Below are 20,785 nucleotides of genomic sequence, written 5' to 3' on the forward strand. Positions count from 1 at the left end.
CCTATTCTTCTCTCTGCCTCGTCAATCCTTGAGGTGGCTGCCTCCAGTTTGTTATTCTCCTCATTTATAGCCTTTTTTAACTCATCATAGTGCCTAGTGATTGTCTCAGTTGATTCTTTGATGCTTTTCTCAACCCCAGCGATTAATTTTATGACACGTTTTTTAAATTCTTGATCTGGTATGTTGTCTAGATCTGCCTTGAGCAGTTCTGTGGCTATGACTTCCTCCTGGAGGTTCTTCAGGGGAAAGTTCCTTCGTTTTGTTATTTTTGCTAGTTTTCTGTCTCTTGTCACCTTTAGAAAGCTTGTTGTGCACTGTGCACCTGTTAATATTTCTCTGTTAAAGGAGGCTTATTGACTGTCCCGGGCCTGTCATTTCAGGAAATAGTCTTTTAATGGTGTCTCTCAGTTTCTCTTGTTGTGCCTTTGAATATGTTATATCCCTACTCAACAATATTTGGGACTCACTGTCATGCACACTGTGGCTTGTTTCTTGGTGTAGCCCTAAGAAGGAAAACAGACAAACACAGAGGGAACAGTAACACACAAACGCACAGACAAATCAAACAAACAAACTCATTAAAAGGGGGAAAGAAAATAAAGAGAATGGAGAGAAAAGAGACGAAAAGAGAAGAAGAAGAAAAGAGAAAGAAAAAGAACAAAAGTAAATAAAAGGGGTCAGAGGCAACAAAGGACAGTGGACAGTCTAAAAGTGTATGACCAGTTGAGGGGAGAGGTAGGGATGAGATATAGGAGAATATATCTGGATTGCAAGAAGGTAAAAAAAAAAAAAAAAAAAAGGAGAAAGAAAAATATGGAGTAAAATTTTTTCAAAATTTAAGTTAAAAAAAGTAATAATAATAAAAAAATACATACAGAAAAAGGAGAAAAGAAAAAAATGAAGAAAAAAATTATAAAAAAATAAAATTAAATTAAAAAACCAGCAGCTTCCCCTCGTGGATAGGCATGGTTTGATGTGGTAGGTCTCTGAGGCTGCTCTCAGAGGCTCTGCCTTGGTGTTTGCAGAGGTTAGATAGGTGGTACACCAAGCTCCGCTGAACTAGTAACTGTAGGCCAGTCTAATGAGTCAGATCTCCTTGGGACGAGGTTGAGCTGAGTTGTATTTTCCAGGCCCGCCTCGGTTCAAAGTTCCAGTCCAAGCACTTTTATGCTACCATAAATGAGATGTATTTCCTTTGGTGGCTGGCTTCTTAGGGGGAGGAATAGGTCTGTCTTGGCTCAGGCAGGGATTTCGGCTGCCCCTGCCTGAGGTGAGATGCACAGCAGGAGGTGAAGTGCTTGTGCACCGTTACAGACCCAACGCCCAGCCGAGATCCCGTTTGTGTTGGGGGAGGAATGAGTGTGCAGCTGTTGCCGGAGGTGCCGGGAGCTGCTGGAAATGAGCTGGGAGCTCCTGCAGCCTGCACGTGCGCCCAGGTCTCCACTGCCACCAACTCCCTGCTGGGATCGCGCAGAGGTGGGGGCTGTTTTTTCCTTGTTGGCACACCGGATTCAGGTTTCGCACGGCCAATGCTTGGGGCGAGATGCGCCGTGGAAATGAGGTGCGTGCTCCCACTCCCAAAACTGAGGTCAAAGTGAGCACCCCTGACACCGCCACTGCCACAGCCGCTGACTCCTTGCCAAGATGGCGCAGGGCTGGAAGCTGTTCCTTCCCTTGTGCCACCTGGGTTCGGGATTTAGGCTACCCAGCAGTTATCTATGGAGTGAGCTTCTCTCTCCAAGGTCGGTTAAGCCTTTACCTCTTCCCCAAAGACAGTACTATGAGCGTGTTCAGTCTCTTTGTCTCTTCCCTTTGTCTCTCGGGCTCCACGCGATTGCCCCGCGTTGGGCTGGGGCTCCCACCTCCCCTGCCCATCTCGGGCTGGCCCGTTTTCCAATTTCCCCGGTTCGCACTCAGTCACTCAGGTATCCTTCAGGTTCTCTTCCTTCTGGAGTCCATATTTTCTCCTTCCGCTCTTGCAGATGAGAGTATTGTCCTTCTTAGTTCGATTGATGGGGCAGACGAAGTTTACAGAGCTCCCTTTCTCTCCACCATCTTGGCTCCTCCTGGGATCAGTTTCTTGATTCTCTTTTTGTTGCTTCATTATTGGTGTATAAAAATGCAACCGATTTCTGCACAGTGATTTTGTACCTTCTGGCTTTGCTGAAATCATGGATCAGTTCCAGTAGGCTTCTGGTGGTGTCTGTTGGGTTTTCCATGTAGAATATCATGTCATCTGTGAAAAATTAAAGTTTGACTTCCATCTTTGCCAATTCTGATGCCTTTTATTTCCTTTTGTTGTCTGATTGCTGATGCTAGGACTTCCAACACTGTGTGAAACAACAGTGGTGAGAGTGGACATCCCTGTCATGTTTCTGATCTCAGGGGGAAAGCTCTCAGTTTTCCCCTGTTGAGGATGATATTAGCTGTGGGCTTTTCATAAATGGCTTTTATGATGTTTAAGTAAGTTCCTTCTATCCTGACTTTCTTAAGGGTTTTTATTAAGAAAGGATTTTATATTTTGTCAAATGCTTTTCCTGCATCTAGCAACAGATCCTATTGTATTTAAACCAAAAATTCCCTTGAGTCTCCTTTAGTTATTAACACATCTTAATGCATCACTAAATGCACATACACACAGGAATAAATACCTGATATTGTAGCTCATTATTTATAGTATTATTTAGCTAATTTCATCAGTGTTTTAAGATTTATATTGCGTTGTATAATAAAAACTATATTGTTCAATACTGATTCGTATGTACTTAGTATATTTAATAAATTTTTTCATACTGATTCTGTAAATTTTCTTAATGAACTTCTAATGGTATAAAATTCTTACTCTAACCTTTTGCAGAAGTTTTGCTTATATCTTATGGAATAAATGTTTAATATTCATTTTGTAGGTTATTGAAGACAATGGTGTTCGAAGAGTTGTTGTGGTTCCTCAGGCACCAGAGTTTCATCCTGGCGGTCACACAGTTTTACACCGTTCTCCACATCCTCCTCCTCTGCCTGGTTTCATTCCTGTCCCAACCATGATGCCCCCTCCACCACGCCATATGTACTCCCCAGTGACTGGAGCTGGAGACATGGCAACACAGTATATGCCACAGTATCAATCTTCGCAGGTATATGGAGATGTAGGTAAGATACCTAAAAATATTCCTGTTTTATGGAGTTGGTTCTTCTTTACTTGGATAGAATAAATGCTGTCTATTTTTTTTATAAAAGAAATGACCAAACCCTAGCAATGTCATAATCATGTTCTCTTACCCAAGCACTGTGTTTATAAGTATTTCATCCTCATGATCACCCTTCAAAGCAAAAAGTAAACAAAATGAAAAAGATAAAATAACTTATATAATGCAACAATATTTAGTGGGGACATGTTCAAACAAGAGCTTTTCTTCTCTATCTTACCAACTAGGCTCTGAGGAAGATTTTCAGCCAGGACTAATCATACTTTTGTTAAATCCCTAAAGCTGTGATGCCACTTACCAAAGTTGCTAGGTTATGTAAAGGATTGAAAAAAACAAAACAAAACAAGATACCACCTTAGCCCCCAGAAAATTAACAAATTATTGGGAAGAATAGACAACCACACACATAAACAAGATAATAATCTTATTCTTTCCTATGGGTTTAAATAGCATATACTGACAGCCCTCAGATTTGTATCTCCAGCCAAAACGTGGCCTCTAAGCTTCAGGCTTAATTTCTTCTTGATACATCCACTTAAATGCCTCGTGCATTTCAGTTTTACTGTTTCTAAACATAAATCTCAATTACGTAGCCTGCTTTTCTCTGTCATCTTTGTCTTGATAAATGGTATCACTGTCCACTCAATTTGCTCAAGTGAAAAGCACATGGTCAGATTTGACTGTTACTTCTTTAACTCCTACATCAATTGTTACCAGCTTTATTTTCAGAAGTTTCCCAGTTCTATCTACTTTTTTTCCACTGCTACTCAAATCTAGTCCACTCTGAGCTCTTGTCAGAACAACTGCAACAGCAGCTTTCCAGTTAGTTCTCTGCTGTCATTCCTGCCCCCAGCCATCCAGGCTCAGCCAGAGTGATCATTTTAAAATATAAACCAGACCATTCTCGTATTTAAAAGATTTCAGTAACTTCTCATTATATTTAGTATAAAATCCTGAACCTTCCCTTAGACCAGGATTTCTCATCCTCTGTACTCTTGATATTTGGAAACGGATGAATTTGCTTTGGAGTACAAAACTGTGCATTATAGAATATTCAGGAGAAGCTATGTTTTCTACCTACAGATGACAGTAGCATACCAACCCACCCTCCCTCATCCTCACGCAGTTGTGACAACTAAAATTGTCTCCACACATTGCTGAATGAAACCTAGGGCCAAAATTGACCCTGATTGCAAACCACTGGCCTGGATAAGGCCCTGCCCTGTGGCCTCTGACTGCTTTATTCCACTTGTCCCCATCCACCCCCTTCACTTTTTCAAAACCTCCAAGCTCTTGCTTCAGTGCCTTGCACATGTTATTCTCTCTGCCAGGAATGCTCTCTTCCCTTTTATGTGGAAGGCTGTCCCCTGCTCCCTATCCACGATAGATTTCAAATTTCAGAGAGACCCTCTGTGACCTTACCTTATCAGTTGCTCACACTGAAACCTGTTTACTTCACAGAACTTAACACAATTTGGTTTTGTTTTAATTTGTATGTCTTTCTTCCTTATTTGACAATAAACCCCAAGAACTAAATCTTTTTTATTTATCACCTGCACTTAGTAGTATCTATCATTAATGTTTAGTAAATTTACAGAATAAATAACTCTAAATATGGAATGTTAAATATACAGCATAGTCTATAAGCAGTTTCTTATAGGTTCTGTCATATGTCATATATATTTTTCAAACTTACTTCTGTTACCCAAGTAATGCATATTGATTTTGTAGGTCTGGGTAGAGTTTGGGTTTCTGCATCTCTAACAAACTCCCAGGTAAGGTTCATGCAGTGGTCCAGTGAAAACTTGAATAGCAAGAGGTTATACTACAAATCAGTCTCATCCTTCTATTATGAATTATTTCTAAAAAGATGCTTGAGAAAATTATAATAAAACACTAGAAGTTATAATTATTGGTATTTCTCATTGTTAGAACCCATTATTGTTCAGAGGGGATATTAGAATACATGATTATGATTCATAGTGATGTGAAACAAAGTGAAAAATACAAATCCACAAAGAGTATAAATTTAAAAACTAGTTACCTGATGATGGAAGACAAGGGTCATACTGTATTTAAGGTTATAAGCCAAAGCATCTACCACTGTATCCAAATAACTGACAGTAGTTTTATAATCAGTAGCTGTCATCATGAAAAGGAAATTCTAGCTCTTTCATATAAATATATGCACAATATGTATATTTGATATAAATGTTCATGCAATATGTTGTATTTTATGTCTAGCTTTTTTTCGTTTAGGCTGTTTTATTTAAGGCTTAGTTCAAGAGTGTAGCATGATGATACTCCCTTCTTATGGCTGAAAAATATTACATTATGTGAATATAATATTCTTTACTCATGTATTAATGATTAATGAGTAAATGATGGACATTTAAGTTGTTTCCACTTTTTGTCCATAATGAATAATGATGCCTTGACCAGTTGTAAGCAAGTCTTTATGTAGACAAATTTTCACTTCTGTATATATATCTAAGAATGGAATTGCTTGCTTATATAGTAATTTGATGTTTAACTTCTTGAGAAACTGCAAAATTGTTTTCCTCTGTGATTGTACTATTTTACATTCCTATCACCAATGTGTGAGGGTTCTAATTTCTTCATACCCTTGTTAAAACTTGATTCTAGCCATTCTGGTGAGTATCAACTTTTGTCTCATTGTGGTTTTGATTTGCTTGTCTCTGATGTTGAACATCTTTTCATTTGCTTTACTGGTCATTTGTATATCTTCTTTGGAGAGATGTCTTTAAATCCTGCACTCATTTTCTTTTAGTTGGGTTATTTATCTTGTTATTATTGAGTTGTGATAGTTTTGGTGCATTCTAGATACAAGTCCCTTATCAGATTTATGATTTGCAGATATTTTCTCTCACAATGGCTTTTCACTTTCTCGATGGTATCCTTTAATGCAGAAAAGAAAAATTTTGGTGAACTCTAATTTTTTTTTCCTTTGATTGCTTGTGCTTTTGGTGTCATATCAAACAATTACCTAACCCAAAATCATAGAGATTTACAGCTGTTTCCTTCTTTGAGTTTAATAGTTTTACTTCTTACATTTAGGTCTTTGACTCATTTTAGTTTTTGTATATGGTATGAGGTAGGTGTCCAAACTCATTCTTTTACATGTAGATAACCAAATTCCTGTTTTTTTATTCTAATGTTTTATGTACATATCCTTGTAATACTAATTTTTTTATTTTTTTTAATGTTTCAGTTATTTTTGAGAGAGAGAGATAGTGTGAGCAGGGGAGGGTCAGAGAGGGAGAGAGATACAGAATCCAAAGACAGGCTCCATCTAAGCTAGCTGTCAGCACAGAGCCTGACATGGGGCTTGAACCCATGAACCGCGAGATCATGACCTGAGCCGAAGTCAGACGCTTAACCGGCTGAGCCACCCAGGTGCCCCAATACTAATTTTTTAAAAACACTGATAAATTAAAACTTTACTGAGATTTTTTAGCCTTTATAAAAAAATATTTTTCTCATTACAGATTTTAAATTTAAAATAAAAATAAGCTCTGAAGACATTATAACTATTTTTGGAACTTACTGATTTTATTATAATACTATGTGACTTTTAGTAGAATAAATATGTTCTTCTGAATCACCGCCTTGAGTTTATAATATCCAGAGATGTAGTATTTTGTACCTAGATTGTGTTCTTAGTAAACAATCCCACTTCTTTTTGTTAACTCCTAAAACTTTATTTTTTATTTTTTAGTGATTTGGTTTGTGGTCTTTTGTGTTTTGTTTTGTTTTAGTCATCAGGGAATTTAGGCATGTGGTGGTTTTCTGTTTATCTATTTTATATGATTGAAATGGAAAGAGATGCTAACAGTGATGGCTACAAAAGAACAAAAGAAAGAACTGTACACATTTCAATTCAGGTCTTATTCCCCACCTATGATTATCATAACATACCACCAAGCTGCTTCTGTGGAGATTAATAGTTAATTGGGAAAAGATGAAGAAAAGAAACATCTCTAAGTTTATTTGATATACATAATTATAACCAAAAAGCTTCATTCTGTCAGTTGATGGAGAAACAGAAATAGCTTTGTTTTGCAAAATTAATCTTTGAAAGTTTTATAATAATTTTTATTTCCTATTTGTTTTTTATGTCATAACTGTATTTACAATAAATGACCTTTTAAATTGTTTTTATTTTTATTTCTTCCTAGATACTCACTCTACTCATGGAAGATCCAACTTTAGAGATGAAAGATCTAGTAAAACATATGAACGTTTACAGAAAAAACTAAAGGATCGCCAAGGAACACAGAAAGATAAAATGAGCAGTCCACCATCATCACCCCAAAAATGCCCTTCTCCCATAAATGAGCACAATGGGCTTATAAAAGGGCAAAATGCTAGTGGTGTAAACGTAGGATCAGCAAAGAACAAGTCTGGGAAAGGGAAAAGTGGTGCACAAATGGATACAGAAATAGAAGGTAACTATTTAAAACATTCAACTATTCCTGTTGGTACTTTTCATCATTATTTAATCAACAGAAGTATATTCTTTTAGTTATTTTATCATACTCCTGATAAGCCATAGATTAATAACCCTTCTAAATGTGAGAAAAAGTTTTAGAACCCAAATTGTTGCTAGGGTACTTCTCTTTACAATTTGGGAAAGCTCAATTAGTAATTTCACCTACATTGTAAATTTTACTAGCCAAGAGAAGTTTCTGTCTGAAAGGAAACCCTAATAAAGTTCATTGATGTTTATTTTCCTCTCTTTCTGTGCCTTTGACAAGGCTGTGCTGGTTTTTATAAATTTTAGTTTTTTATTTCTCCCGACTTTATATATGTAAGTCCGTGAATGCAACTCATTGTATCATTTACCAGTCTATCTATATACTCTGTAGTTAGCATAGAGTATTCTCTATTACTTTCTTCAGAAGTTCTTTTCTCTTAAAATCCCCATATTTCCCTAGGAACAAGTTCCCTAGGAACTTGTGAGTAAATTCCACTATATGAACTCTGAGCACTACTTCCTTTTCTTTATTATTCTCATTCCCCACCAACACATTTTAATGCTTTAAAACCCTGTGGCTGTTATATTAACAAAAATATTTCCCCTTATTTTTGAGACCTGATCATTTTTCAGAATAAGTTAAAATCATTCTGAAATTAGAATGAATGATACGTCAGAAGAGTTAAGCTAAAGTTTCAGATATATCAGTTATGGCTAGAATTTCTGGTAAAGTCATTTATTTTGGGAACCATAGTTAAGGCCTGTCAAGAAACAAATACTCAGTTAACTCGTAAGAGTTAACAGGTAGGAGACTGGGAAATGAGAATTCCAGAGGTTATTTTTTTATAACTATGAATAACAATGTACTTTACATTAGGAAAAACTTTGTGACTGGTTCAGATATGTACAGTGGTGTTATAATTAGTGATCACAATGAAAGTGGAAATAGAAACTGAAGCAGAAGAATCCTGAAGAGCCACTAATATTCATTGCTGAATATGAACTAAAGTAAAAACCTCAAATTGAAAATTTCTAATTACAAACATAGTTTCAGAAGATACATTGTGGAGGGAGAGGGATGGTTGCATTTAAGTTCATTTTTTAATTTTTTTTTTTAAGAAAAAGATGAAGAAACTAAGGCTTTTGAAGCCCTTCTTTCCAACATTGTCAAACCAGTGGTAAGTATTACATATATTTTCTTGACATTTATATTTAGTATTATTCACATAGGATTTTGGTATATTTTAATTAAGTCCTTTTTAAAACCATATGAGAGGTGCACATGACTCTTGGTCATGGGGTCATGAGTTCAAGCCCCATGTTGGGTGTAGAAATTACTTAAATAAAAACTTGGGGTGCCTGCATGGCTGAGTTGCTTTAGTATCTCACTCTTGGTTTTGACTCAGGTTATGATCTTATAGTTAATGAGTTTGAGCCCCATATCCAGCTACACACAGACAGTGCAGAGCCTGCTTTGGGATTCTCTGTCCTGCATGGGATTCTTTCTCCCTGTCTTTCTGCCCCTCCTCTGCTTGTGCTCACTCTCTCTCTCTTTCTCTCTCTCTCTCAAAAATAAATAAAATTAATACATTTTTTAAAGCTGTATTATAAGTAATATAATATCAATAATGGATCAATGTAAATCTGATACAAGGAGAGAGATGTTAATTGGTGAAGCAGAACATTCAGTCAAGAATTCTTTTTTTTTTTTTAATGTTTCATTTATTTTTTGAGAGAGCATGAGCAGGGGAGGGTCAGAGAAAGAGGAGGACAGAGGATCTGAAGCAGGCTCCTTGCTGACAGGCTGACACCACCAAGCCCAGTGCAGGGCTCAAACTCATGAGAACTGAGATATCATGACCTGATCCGAAGTCAGACCCTCAACTGACTAAGCCACCCAGGTACCCTGAAGAATTCATTTTTTAAACTAGGATTTAATATATGCTTAATGATATTGAAAATCATTGGAAGAGACAAAGATGTAATAAATAATGTGGGTACGACTGATTATCATCAATTTATTAAAAATCCATTTGTATAATTTCCATATAAAATATATTCAGTTAACTCTAGATGTAAAAAGAATTAAACTTTGGAAGAAAGTTAATATTCCCCAACCCTTTATAAATATAGGTGTAACAGAAGAAATCAGAAAATCAGCCAAAGGTATGGCAGTAAAACTGGCTACATAAAATTTTCTGCTGGTTTTTTAAATAAGTAAAGGCTGTCATTCCTAGTAAGAAAAATATTTACATCAGATTTGACAAAAGATTAATTTTAAGTGCTCATACAAATTGAATGTTTTAAGCCCATTAAGACCCCAAAGTGTTTTACTAGGAACCAAAAAACATATAAATCAAACTTCTCTGAAACCATGAGGACCCATTTCTCAGTAAAAAGCTACACAAAGAGAAAGTTTTTGCAGCATTAATCTTAAAAATAAAACAAAAGTTGAGGCACCTGGATGGCTTAGTTAAGCATCATACTTAGTCAATTAAGCATCATATTTCATCTTAGATCAAGATCTCACAGTGTGTGGGTTTGGGCTCCATGATGACAAACAAAGTCTACTGTGTATTTGTCTCTGCCCCTTCCCTGCTTGCTCTCTCTTGTCTTTCTCAAGACAAGATTTATACATGTAAATTATATAAACATATACAGAATTATTTCATAGTGATAGCTAATGCAAGTTTACTAGTGTCAGACTCTGTTCAAAGTACTTTGAAAATCTATGCATTATTTTCTTTAATTCCTAGAACAACCTTCTATGTACTATTTTCCCTATTTTACAGAAGAAACTGAAGCAAGAGCAGGTTTAACAAGTAGTATTAAAATTCAATCAGTATCCTTCCAAGATCTATGTATATCTAAATGTATATCACTAGATTTACTAAAAAAAGAAATTTGGAAGCCTTAATAGAATCCATATTTAAATGGCATAATAGCTAATAACAGTAATATTTACTTGTTATAGTATATAATATTAAAAGTATAATTTGTCAGGCATAAATTGGGGAATAATTCTTTTAAAGAATTTCTTGCCCAGTATTATGAGGAAGATATAATTTTGTAAAATAAGTCCTATGTCCTAAAACAAAGTAATGCTGATTGTTTTGTTTTGCTTTGTTTTATATGTTTGTCTTTACAATTTGGGTAGCTGTAACTCCTTTCCTAAATTACTTGTGAGGTGAGATGTAGGTCGGGGTGTGTGTGTGTGTGTGGTTGTTTTTGTATGCTCTGGTTCATTTAGAGCATCAAACTAAATGAGTATTCACTTAACTCATTCCATAAATATTTGACCAGTAATAAAATCCCACATGCTGTGCTAAAAGCCAGGGAAATAGAATGAAAAGCAAAGGACAGGCATGGCCCCTCCGCTCAGAGCTTAAGTCAGTAGAATAAATTGTGTAGTAAATATAAAATTCTCTTTCTGGAGTGCCTGAACAAAGAGACACAGTGCTATAAGAAAATACAGTAATAAGGAGGCTAGGCCTTGACAGGGTGTCAAAATAAATTTCCCTAAGGAAAGATAATTGAACTGAAATTTAAAGAAATAGTAGTTGGACACTGTGGACTGTGGGTTGGGGTGGGAGTTAGTGTGGGGAGAGGAGTGCAAAGTGACCATCATTTGAAAAGTACTGAATATGGCACATTTGATGAACAACAAAAAAAAAAAATAGCTCACTCAGTATGACTCTGGTGTAGTGTGTAGGAGAGAACATGCTACCATTCTCAGCTTCAGCTGCAAAGTCAGAGGTTGAGTGACGTAGGTTGAGTGACTTCTGAAACTGCTTCTTCCATAAAATAGAGGATAGTGATCTTGTATTTCCTCATATGCTAGAAATAATTAATGCTATTAGGTGAAAGTATTTGTCTTTATTATTGGGCTGCTTTGAAATGGTTTTAAGTCTCATTCTTTCAAATCTACTGGTATCTTTAGTAATGCTTAAAGTTAGACATGGATTGCCTTTTATTCAGTACCATTTTACTTTCAGAATTTTTAGCCCTTTCCTTTTCCTTTTAATGATCACTAGAACATCTGACTCCAGGTTTCCTTCGATTCAGCCTTTGAGTTATCTTCAGAGTAATTCTCTCACTTCCTGATCCCAGTATCCATACAAGGGGATTGTCATTTTAATAGCTTCCTAGCTAGACTTTATTTAACCTGACAACTTTACTTCAAGAGTGGTTTTGATCACTACCCAAGAAGATCAGTCTGCCACAAAAATTAAAATACACTATGTTTCATACATATGTATAATATAATCCAGCCACTTCTCTTTTCATTTTTGCTTACTACTGTTTAGTCTTTATCAGTACTCAGACATTTTTACTTGGTTGTGTCTGTTTTCAGCTACTGCTAGAAGTGAATTTGGCATGGAGGCATTGTATAATGAGAAAAGAACTGATTTAATCAGGTCCTAGTAGTCACTACTAGTTGAGTGACTTCAAAGAAGTCATCTAATCTTTCTGAGTATGTTTCTTCTGTAAAATGTATCTTTTTTTGTCTCAGAGGGTAATTGTAAGAAATGAGAATCATATAAAAATAAAAGAAAAGCCAATTATACTTCTAAAGTAGCATACATATAGAAGATTCATTTCAGATGATTTCCATATATTTATGTATTTATGTAAATTCATAGGATATTTTCCTGGGGAAAAAAAAAGCTACTGAGAATGGAATTCTTGAATTTTAAAGTAAATTTTTATAATAGTTCCCAAGTAGCTCTACAGAGATTGTACCAATACATATTCTAATATATAGTCTTTTCTACATTTAAGAGAGTGTGCGTTTCTCCAAACCCTTAACACAGTGGTTATTACTAGCTTTTTAATCTTCCCTGTGTATTGGATGAAAATTGGTACCTTGTCTTAATTTACACTTATTTAATTATGAATGCAGTTACATAAAAATAAACTAAAAATGGATTAAAGATCTAAATTTGAGACCTGAAAACATAAAACTCTGTAGAATGTTTTTCTATATATGTCTCGTAGGCAAGGCAACAAAAGCAAAATTAAACTATTGGGACTATACCAGTATGAGATACCACTTTACACCTGTCACAATGATTCTACTCCTATGTGGAATTTAAGAAACAAAACAGATGAAAAAATAAGAGACCAAAAAACAGACTCTTAAATACAGAGAACAAACTGGTGCAGTGATTGCCAGAGGGGAAATGAAGGTGGGGATGGGTGAAAAAATAAAGGGGATTAAGAATACATTTATCAGGGTTGCTTGGCTGGCTCAGTTGGTGGAGCGTGCAACTCTTTGTCTTGGAGTTGTGAGTTCAAGCCCTACATTGAGTGTAGAGTTATTTGAAAATATAATCTTAAAAAAAAAAAGGAATATACTTACCATGCTGAGCACAAAGATATGTATAAAATTGTTGAATCTCACGTATTATACACCTGAAACTAATATAACACTGTACATATACTTCAACCCATTTCTGTCAACCCTTACCGTAACACAGTGGACGTATTACGTTTTGATCTTCCCAGTCTGTTGGGTGAAAGATAGTGTCTTGTTTTAATTTATACTTATTTAATTGTGACTGCCTTTATAGATCATTTGTTAGATTATCTATTTATATTTGTATTTCTTTAGTCAGTTCATGTCCTTTGCTCATTTTTCTTGAGTTTATCTTTTTCTTATTGTAAGACACTTTATTTTTATTTTTTTAATTAAAAGCAAGGGTCACAAGCAGAGGAGAGGGGCAGAAAGAGAGCGGGGGCAGGGCAGGTCAGGGAGAGGGAGAGAGAAAGAGATCTCAGGTTCCACAGAGCCTGATGCGAGTCTAAGACCCACTACCCTGGGAACATGATCTGAGCCAAAATCGAGAGTCAGTTGCTCAACTGAGCAATCCTGGTGCTCCATATGAAGCTTTCTAAATTGAGGAAATGAATCTTTTCAAATGCAAGAGTGGACTTTTTTCCCCATTCTTTTTTGACTGTATATGGTGTTTACACTAATAGTTTTAAGTGGCCTATAATGGTCCTTAGACTTTTTTATTGAACCCATTTACTTTTTCACAACAAATTAAATCTCCTCTACAAATGGACAGGCTTCTATTTGTGAGCCATTTTATATATGTAGATACAGATATATTTTGTTTAATCTTGAACCCTCATTAGATTTTTCACTATTCCTTTTACACATTACAGTTGTTTCAGACAGCTCTAAATATTATATTTTTGCAGGCCTCAGACATCCAGTCAAGGACAGTAGTACTTACCTGGTCACCTCCTTCCAGTTTCATAAATGGCGAAACAGATAAGACTGCTGTGCCAGAGCTCTATAGTTACGATATTCTGGTCTCGAGTACTGGGAAAGATGGGAAATACAAAAGTGTATATGCGTAAGTATTTATGTTTTACTCCCTCCCATTGTGTAAGTCAGGGGTTTATCATAAAGAGCTTAATGCTAATTTTGTTCTGCTTTTCTCTCCTGATGCTTTCATTTTGAAGCTATAACTTGACAAATGATACTGATGTCAATGTATGTAGTCCACATGCCAGCTCGTACACATCTGTCTACACTTGGAATAATTGCTTTCCTTGCCCACATTCAGCTTTAGTATTTTTCAATAGGCTCCCTAATAAATGTTTCACTATTCACATATTCCTGAGACATAATTATAAATTTTAGTAGTAGAAGCCCAGATCAGAAATGGAGAACTCTTATATTATGAACTTATGAAATCTTGTAATGCTCCTCTAAGAAGTTGGCTTTAATTCTTATATGTCAAGCTAATGCCCTATTATAAAATGAATTTAGTATCATTGTTCCTTATTTATATATTGGTATGTTAATAATCATATGTTGAAAGCCTACCATAGTTCTCTTTCCTTGGTTCAAAAGTGTTATTATACATCAAGAAGCTCTAGAGTCATTAACTTAAAATGTAACATTTATGACTGACAGTTGTAAAATAATTTTTTGTCCTTTTTCATATAGAAATTGCTTATTTTGCTTATTCTAATAAAAAAGTAAAGAGTGAAGTTGATTATTATAATTTAAGCACTGGAAAGATAGTAAAGGAGATGAGTTAGTCATTTGAATGATCATAATTAACATAGAACACTGGACACATAGCTTTTTTGGTATTGTTTCAAAAAATAGCTAACAGAAGGAGGAAAGTGAAACTGCTCCAGTGTATATCATCTAGTAACAGAGGGTTAGAAAAATGTCCTGTCTTCTTCTCTATTGAGATTCCTTGTGTTATTCTATTCATATGTCTTAAAAGAGACAAAGTTATCTAAGGGGTAAATAAGAGATAAAGGACCATCAACATCGAGGTTTCTTTTTATGTAAATGGATGTTTCCAGTTAGTTATAGGCACTTGCTAAGATGAAGCATTTATTTCCATTTGCAGCCTGATCAGAGAACAAAAGAGGGACATTAGTCACCAATTAAGACCAATTAAGTGTCTCTCCGATGATTCTACTGAAACTGCCCAATTCATTAAGTGTTCTTCCCTCAGTGGGGAGAGTTTTCTTTCTCATATTTCCTGTTTTTGATTTGAGAAAAGATAGAGGAGGATCTCATAAAACAAGAGGAGAGAGACTTGGCTGAAGGAAATGGGAAAGAGAATAATGATTTTTTTAAAAACAGATGGAGGGGCGCCTGGGTGGCTCAGTTGGTTGAGTGTCCAACCTCAGCTCAGGTCACGATCTCACAGTTCGTGGGTTCGAGCCCTGCGTCGGGCTGTGTGCTGACAGCTAGCTCAGAGCCTGGAGCCTGCTTCAGATTCAGTGTCTTCCTCTCTCTCTGACCCTCCCCTGCTCGCACTGTCTCTCTCTGTCTCTCAAAAATAAATAAAAATCATTTAAAAGAAATAAAAAATAAAAACAGATGGAAAACGGGCTGGGTTTTTGACCATATATACAAGTCATCATATCAAATGGTTATTTTAAGATTTGTGCCGTTATATTTGGAAATGTTAAAGTATAATAGTGGCCATAAGTGAAATGCTATACTTCAGATTATTCACTTTTTTTCTAATCTCATTAAACTGTAATGTTTTAAATAAGGTTCCATTTTACATTCTAGTAAAATGCAGTAGTGGCATACTCCTTGTAAAAATTTGGTGGTTTTGCTTTCAGAAGTACATATGTTACTTTTTTTGGTTGTGCAAAATGGATTTTTAAATAATTGAAACTGTAATGATTTTTAAAATATTTTTAATAAACTAAATATCTTTCCTGACTATACTCAAAAAAAAAGTTTGGCTTACACAATTGATTTGCATAGGACACCTTTTTGTTTTAAAGTGATATGCAAATACGTAAGTTTGGTACATATCTTTATTACACAAATGCTGTATTAGTCGAATTTGAATATGGTAGCAGTTGGTAAAGTACTGCCAAAAATGGTAGTACATAATGTAAATGTTCTAGAAATGCTTGTTTAACAGACAGTGATATGTTCCTTTCTTCCCCCCAGAGGAGAAGAAACAAGTGTCACTTTAAATGATCTCAAGCCAGCTACAGATTACCATGCAAAGTAAGGAACTCCTGTGTATTGCTCTAATATGATATAGCATATAGGTAGTTTTTTAAAATGATTTATTAAAAGCCTAGAATATAAGTATCAATTTTGGATTTAAAATATGGAATATGTTGGCTTTGGTTTTTCTTTTGGTACAATTATTAATATATTCCCCCCCCCAAAAAAACCCAAAAACATTTTATTTAAATGTTATATTGAAAGGTTTATCATCCTATTTGTAAGATTTTTGGAGTGGAATGAATATATAGATAATAAGTATAATATGTCTGCATATCTAATTTATCACATGGAAAACTCCCAGCTTTTGAAATTTTTACAAAACAGAAACATAAATAATATTTGGTTTGTAGGTCATATATTTTTACCACATCCTGTTCCAGAAAGAGTTTGGGATATTAAAACTCTTAAAATTTCACAACATTTAGGGGCAATTGACTGGCTCAGTGAGTGAGTGACTCTTGATCAAGGGGTTGTTAAGTTCGAGCCTTGCATTGGGTATAGAGATTACTTAAAATTAAAAAAAATTCACAACATTTAACTGAGAAGTAACTTAGATATTGTTTTATTCTGCATAGTTACAATTTACCAACATTTTCAGCCTTCCCAACTGGGAGTTATTAATATATACTTGGTTAGTCACTTCCATTAAAAAAAAGGCATTTGTGGTTAGGATTATTCCTATTAAACTATAAAATTAAGCCTTCAATTATACTTTCTGTGGATGAACCCTAATACTTTTCAAACTGTAGATTGCAACTATTATTAAATCATTTTGTGGATTATATTCAGCATTATTTTAATGAAATAATCAACTAGAATGGAAAGTATGTTTATTAGCCTTAGGGATATGGTCTCAGGACTCTTTTCTTTCATGTATGTGTATGAGAAAGTACACTTCACACATCCAGTTTTGTCACAATTTAAAATGTGTTTCCTTGTGTTGCATTAAAAAAGATGAAAGCCAAGGGTCTATCCTATCCTGTCTTTCTTTTTTTAAGGGCCATCTTTTACTTCTAATGCATGTATTTTCTTTTTTTAAAGCTTTATTTTTGGGGCACGGGGGTGGCTCAGTAGGTTAAGCGTCCGACTTCGGCTCAGGTCATGATCTCATAGTCCCTTGTTGGGACCCCCCCTCAGGCTCTGTGCTGACAGCTCAGAGCCTGGTGCTTGCTTTGGATTCTGTGTCTCCCTCTCTCTCTGCCCCCCTCCCCTGCTCGCATTCTGTCTCTCTGTTTCTCTCTCTCTCAAAGACAAACAAACATTAAAAAAAAATTAATCTCTATACCCAACATGAGGCTTGAATTCATCACCACCAAGATCAAGCCACCAACTGAGTCAGCCAGGCACTCCACCTGTGTTTCCTTGATAGAACATTTATTTAGAGGGCACCTTACTAATTTCCAAGTACTTAAAGGTTGATGGCTGTTGAAGGTAGTATACAATGATTCTGCTGGTTAAAATTATCTATTTTATCACCATAGAGTCCAGGCAGAATATAATTCTATAAAGGGAACACCTTCAGAAGCTGAAAGCTTTACCACCTTAAGCTGTGAACCTGACATACCTAATCCACCAAGGATAGCCAATCGGACCAAAAATTCACTCACTTTGCAATGGAAGGTAACAATATTCTTTAGAGTATTTCCAACTGGATGTTTACTCCCTTCACCCCCACTAATATTAAATTTCAGCTGTGGGCCTTTTTCTTTTTTGAGACAAAAAAGAACTTTAAGCTAACTTGCTCTTCTTCTTTACATACAGTAAATGGGCATTTGTTATATCTTTAAATAATACTCCTAATGGCTTTTCTTACGATATGTAAATATAGCAGAAAAGATTCATATGTAATTATCAGTCCTTATTGTATTGGACATTGGATGACATTGAGAGTCTCAGCAGTGCTTCTCAAGCTCATTACAATGCCTTTATATCCTGAATTTTATCCTTAAATGAGGTTCATGATAACTAGACTCAGAGTTTGAAAAATATCAGTATGATGGCTTAAAGGAATATTCCATTTAAATACTCTGCATTTTTGTAGAATAATATATATGTTAATACATAAACGTTTAGGCCCACCTGCACAAGGAGATATAATTAAGTAGATATATACCACAGGGAGAATTGGTAATTCAGATACCACACAAAGCATTGTCATTGGAGACATAATTTGCTGAAATGATACACGAGTCGTAGTAAATTTCTGAACAGATTTAAGTACAGTCTTTCTCAAATTGCAGAGTAGATATATTTTGGGAAAATCCAGTAATTTAAAACTATAGAAAAAATACCTTGTAGAATGGAATAAGGTTCTAGGCTCTGATAATTATAAACAGATATTTCACCTACATGGGATGTCTAGGAAGACATTCAGAAGTCCTAGAAAAAGAACAGTTTTTCATTGTGCTTATTGCCCCATGCTGTGCAGAACTATTGGCATCCTTGATCCCTACCCCTAAAAGTTAGCCTTTCCTCCTTCTGCCATTATTGTGATGGTCAGAAACACCCACAACAAAATTTCTGAACATCCCCCGGAAGGGAATACCACTCATTAGCAACCATTGATTTGCAAAGAGAAAAATAACCGCTCATGTTGATTTAATTATCTGCTTTTACCCAAATAATAAAACTCAGGGCTAGCTTTCTTTCTGAAAGATTTTGAAAATTTGGAGCTTACACTCTTGCTTTGTTTTCTTTCCTTGTATTTAAAAGGATTGTGGGGTTATAAATACATAGGTATCTATTCTCTGTGCAGTTTTTCTGGAGTTAAGTCACAGAGAATATCTGTAACACAATCAATTCCCCAGATTAGATCATCACAGTATCTTTTATAAAAAAGTACTAATTTGTACACATTTTGTTTTTTGGTATTTCTTTTAGGCACCTAGTGACAATGGTTCTAAAATCCAAAGCTTTACTTTAGAATGGGATGAGGTAAGTAAATTGAATCTTTTTAAATTAGGTGAAAATTATGTGTATATCCTCAAGCAGAAATAATTTGTTATAATAGTTTTTTCCTCTTTAAAAACATTATGAATGATTTTGGTAGAGCATGACTGAATAAATGGTGTTCTTAGAAAACATTACTGACTGGACTCCCTATGTTTAATTTTGTTTTTTGTTTTTGGCTTAAAACCCTCAAAGTTGTCACTTGGGTAATTACCTTGATGAAGGAATATTTTTTTTCACATCAGCCTTAAAGGCAATGTGTAATCGTTTACTGTGGCTACTTTAACAAATTACCACAAATATTTATTCTCTTATAATTCTGGAAGCCAGAAATCCAAAATGGCTTTCACTGGAGTCAAAATCAAGATGTCACTATAGCCATGCTGCTCCCAGGGATTCTAGAGGAGAATCCATTTTCTTGAGTTTTGTAGCGTCTGGAGACTCTCTTCGTTACTGGGTTATTACCATGAGTCCCGGCTACATCTGAGAGATAGCCTTTTCTACCCCTGCTGTCATTATCACATGGCCTTTTTCTTCTACTGTCCTTTCCCTCTAAAAAAGACACTTAGATACTTCCATTTAGGGTCCACCTAGATAATACAGGATGATCGCTGTATCTCAAGAACTTTAACTAAATAACATCTGTACATACTGAGCTTTATTGTTTAGTATTTTGTTTTACTGTCATTTCTCATGTTCTCTCTTGCCCTGCTGCTTTTCTGTGGCTAAGAGGAGTGGACAGAGGGAGTAGAAGACATTTCATTAATAATTTGGGAATTCAGCAGTATGCAGACATACCTTGGAGATACTGCAGATTCAGTTCCAGCCAAATACAATAAAGCAAATATCTCAATAAAGCAAGTCACATGAATTTTTTGGTTTTCTGGTATATATAAATGTTATATATACACTATATTGTAGTCTATTAAATGTGCATTGGCATTATGTCTTTTAAAAACAATGCATATAATTTAAAGGTGCACTTGGGTGGCTCATTCTGTTCAGCATCCAATTCTTGGTTTTGGCTCAGGTTATGATCTCATCAGTTCTCAGGATTGAGCACCACATCAACCACATCAGGCTCTCCACTGAGAGCACTGAGCCTGCTTTGGATTCTTTCTCTCCCTGAATTCCTGCCTGCCTCCCTCTCTCTCTCTTTCTGTCTCTCTCTTTCTTCCTCTCCCTTGCTCATGCGTGCTCTCTCAAAATAAATAAACTAAAAAACTAAAACTACTTTATTGCTGGGGCACTTGGGTGGCTCAGTAGGTTAAGTGTCTGACTCTTGATTTCAGCTCCCATTATGATCTCAGGGTCATGAGATAAAGCCCTGCACTGGGCTCTGGCACTGATCATGGAGCCTGCCTAAGATTCTTTTTCTCCCTCTACCACTTGCACACTTGCCCACTCTCTTTCAAGTAAATAAATAAATTTTATTGCTAAAAATTGCTACCCATCATCTGAGCTTTCAATGAGTAAATCTTTTTGCTCCTGGAGGGTCTTGCCACAATGTTGATGGCTCCTGATACTACTGATCAGAGTAGTGGTTGCTGAAGGTTGGGTGGCCATCACAATTTCTTTTAAGCAAAAGAAGACAACAATGTGTTTTGCTGCAAAGAC

The 20,785-nt window shown here is 35.6% G+C and overlaps 1 protein-coding gene across 7 annotated transcripts in view; it reads left to right on the plus strand.

Moving 5' to 3' along the window:
• FNDC3A (fibronectin type III domain containing 3A) overlaps positions 1-20,785 on the plus strand; it is a 136,796-nt gene that overhangs the window by 92,106 nt on the left and 23,905 nt on the right. For all 7 annotated transcript variants that reach the window (XM_029936773.1, XM_029936772.1, XM_029936777.1 and 4 more), the window contains 7 exons: positions 2,907-3,147; positions 7,403-7,672; positions 8,821-8,879; positions 13,909-14,066; positions 16,154-16,213; positions 17,701-17,839; positions 19,100-19,153. In XM_029936773.1, the coding sequence (XP_029792633.1) occupies positions 2,907-3,147; positions 7,403-7,672; positions 8,821-8,879; positions 13,909-14,066; positions 16,154-16,213; positions 17,701-17,839; positions 19,100-19,153 (981 nt within the window). The remainder of the gene's footprint in view (positions 1-2,906; positions 3,148-7,402; positions 7,673-8,820; positions 8,880-13,908; positions 14,067-16,153; positions 16,214-17,700; positions 17,840-19,099; positions 19,154-20,785) is intronic.

Source organism: Suricata suricatta, chromosome 4 (assembly GCF_006229205.1).
Source record: "Suricata suricatta isolate VVHF042 chromosome 4, meerkat_22Aug2017_6uvM2_HiC, whole genome shotgun sequence".
In the NCBI taxonomy this organism is placed as follows: Eukaryota; Metazoa; Chordata; class Mammalia; order Carnivora; family Herpestidae; genus Suricata; species Suricata suricatta.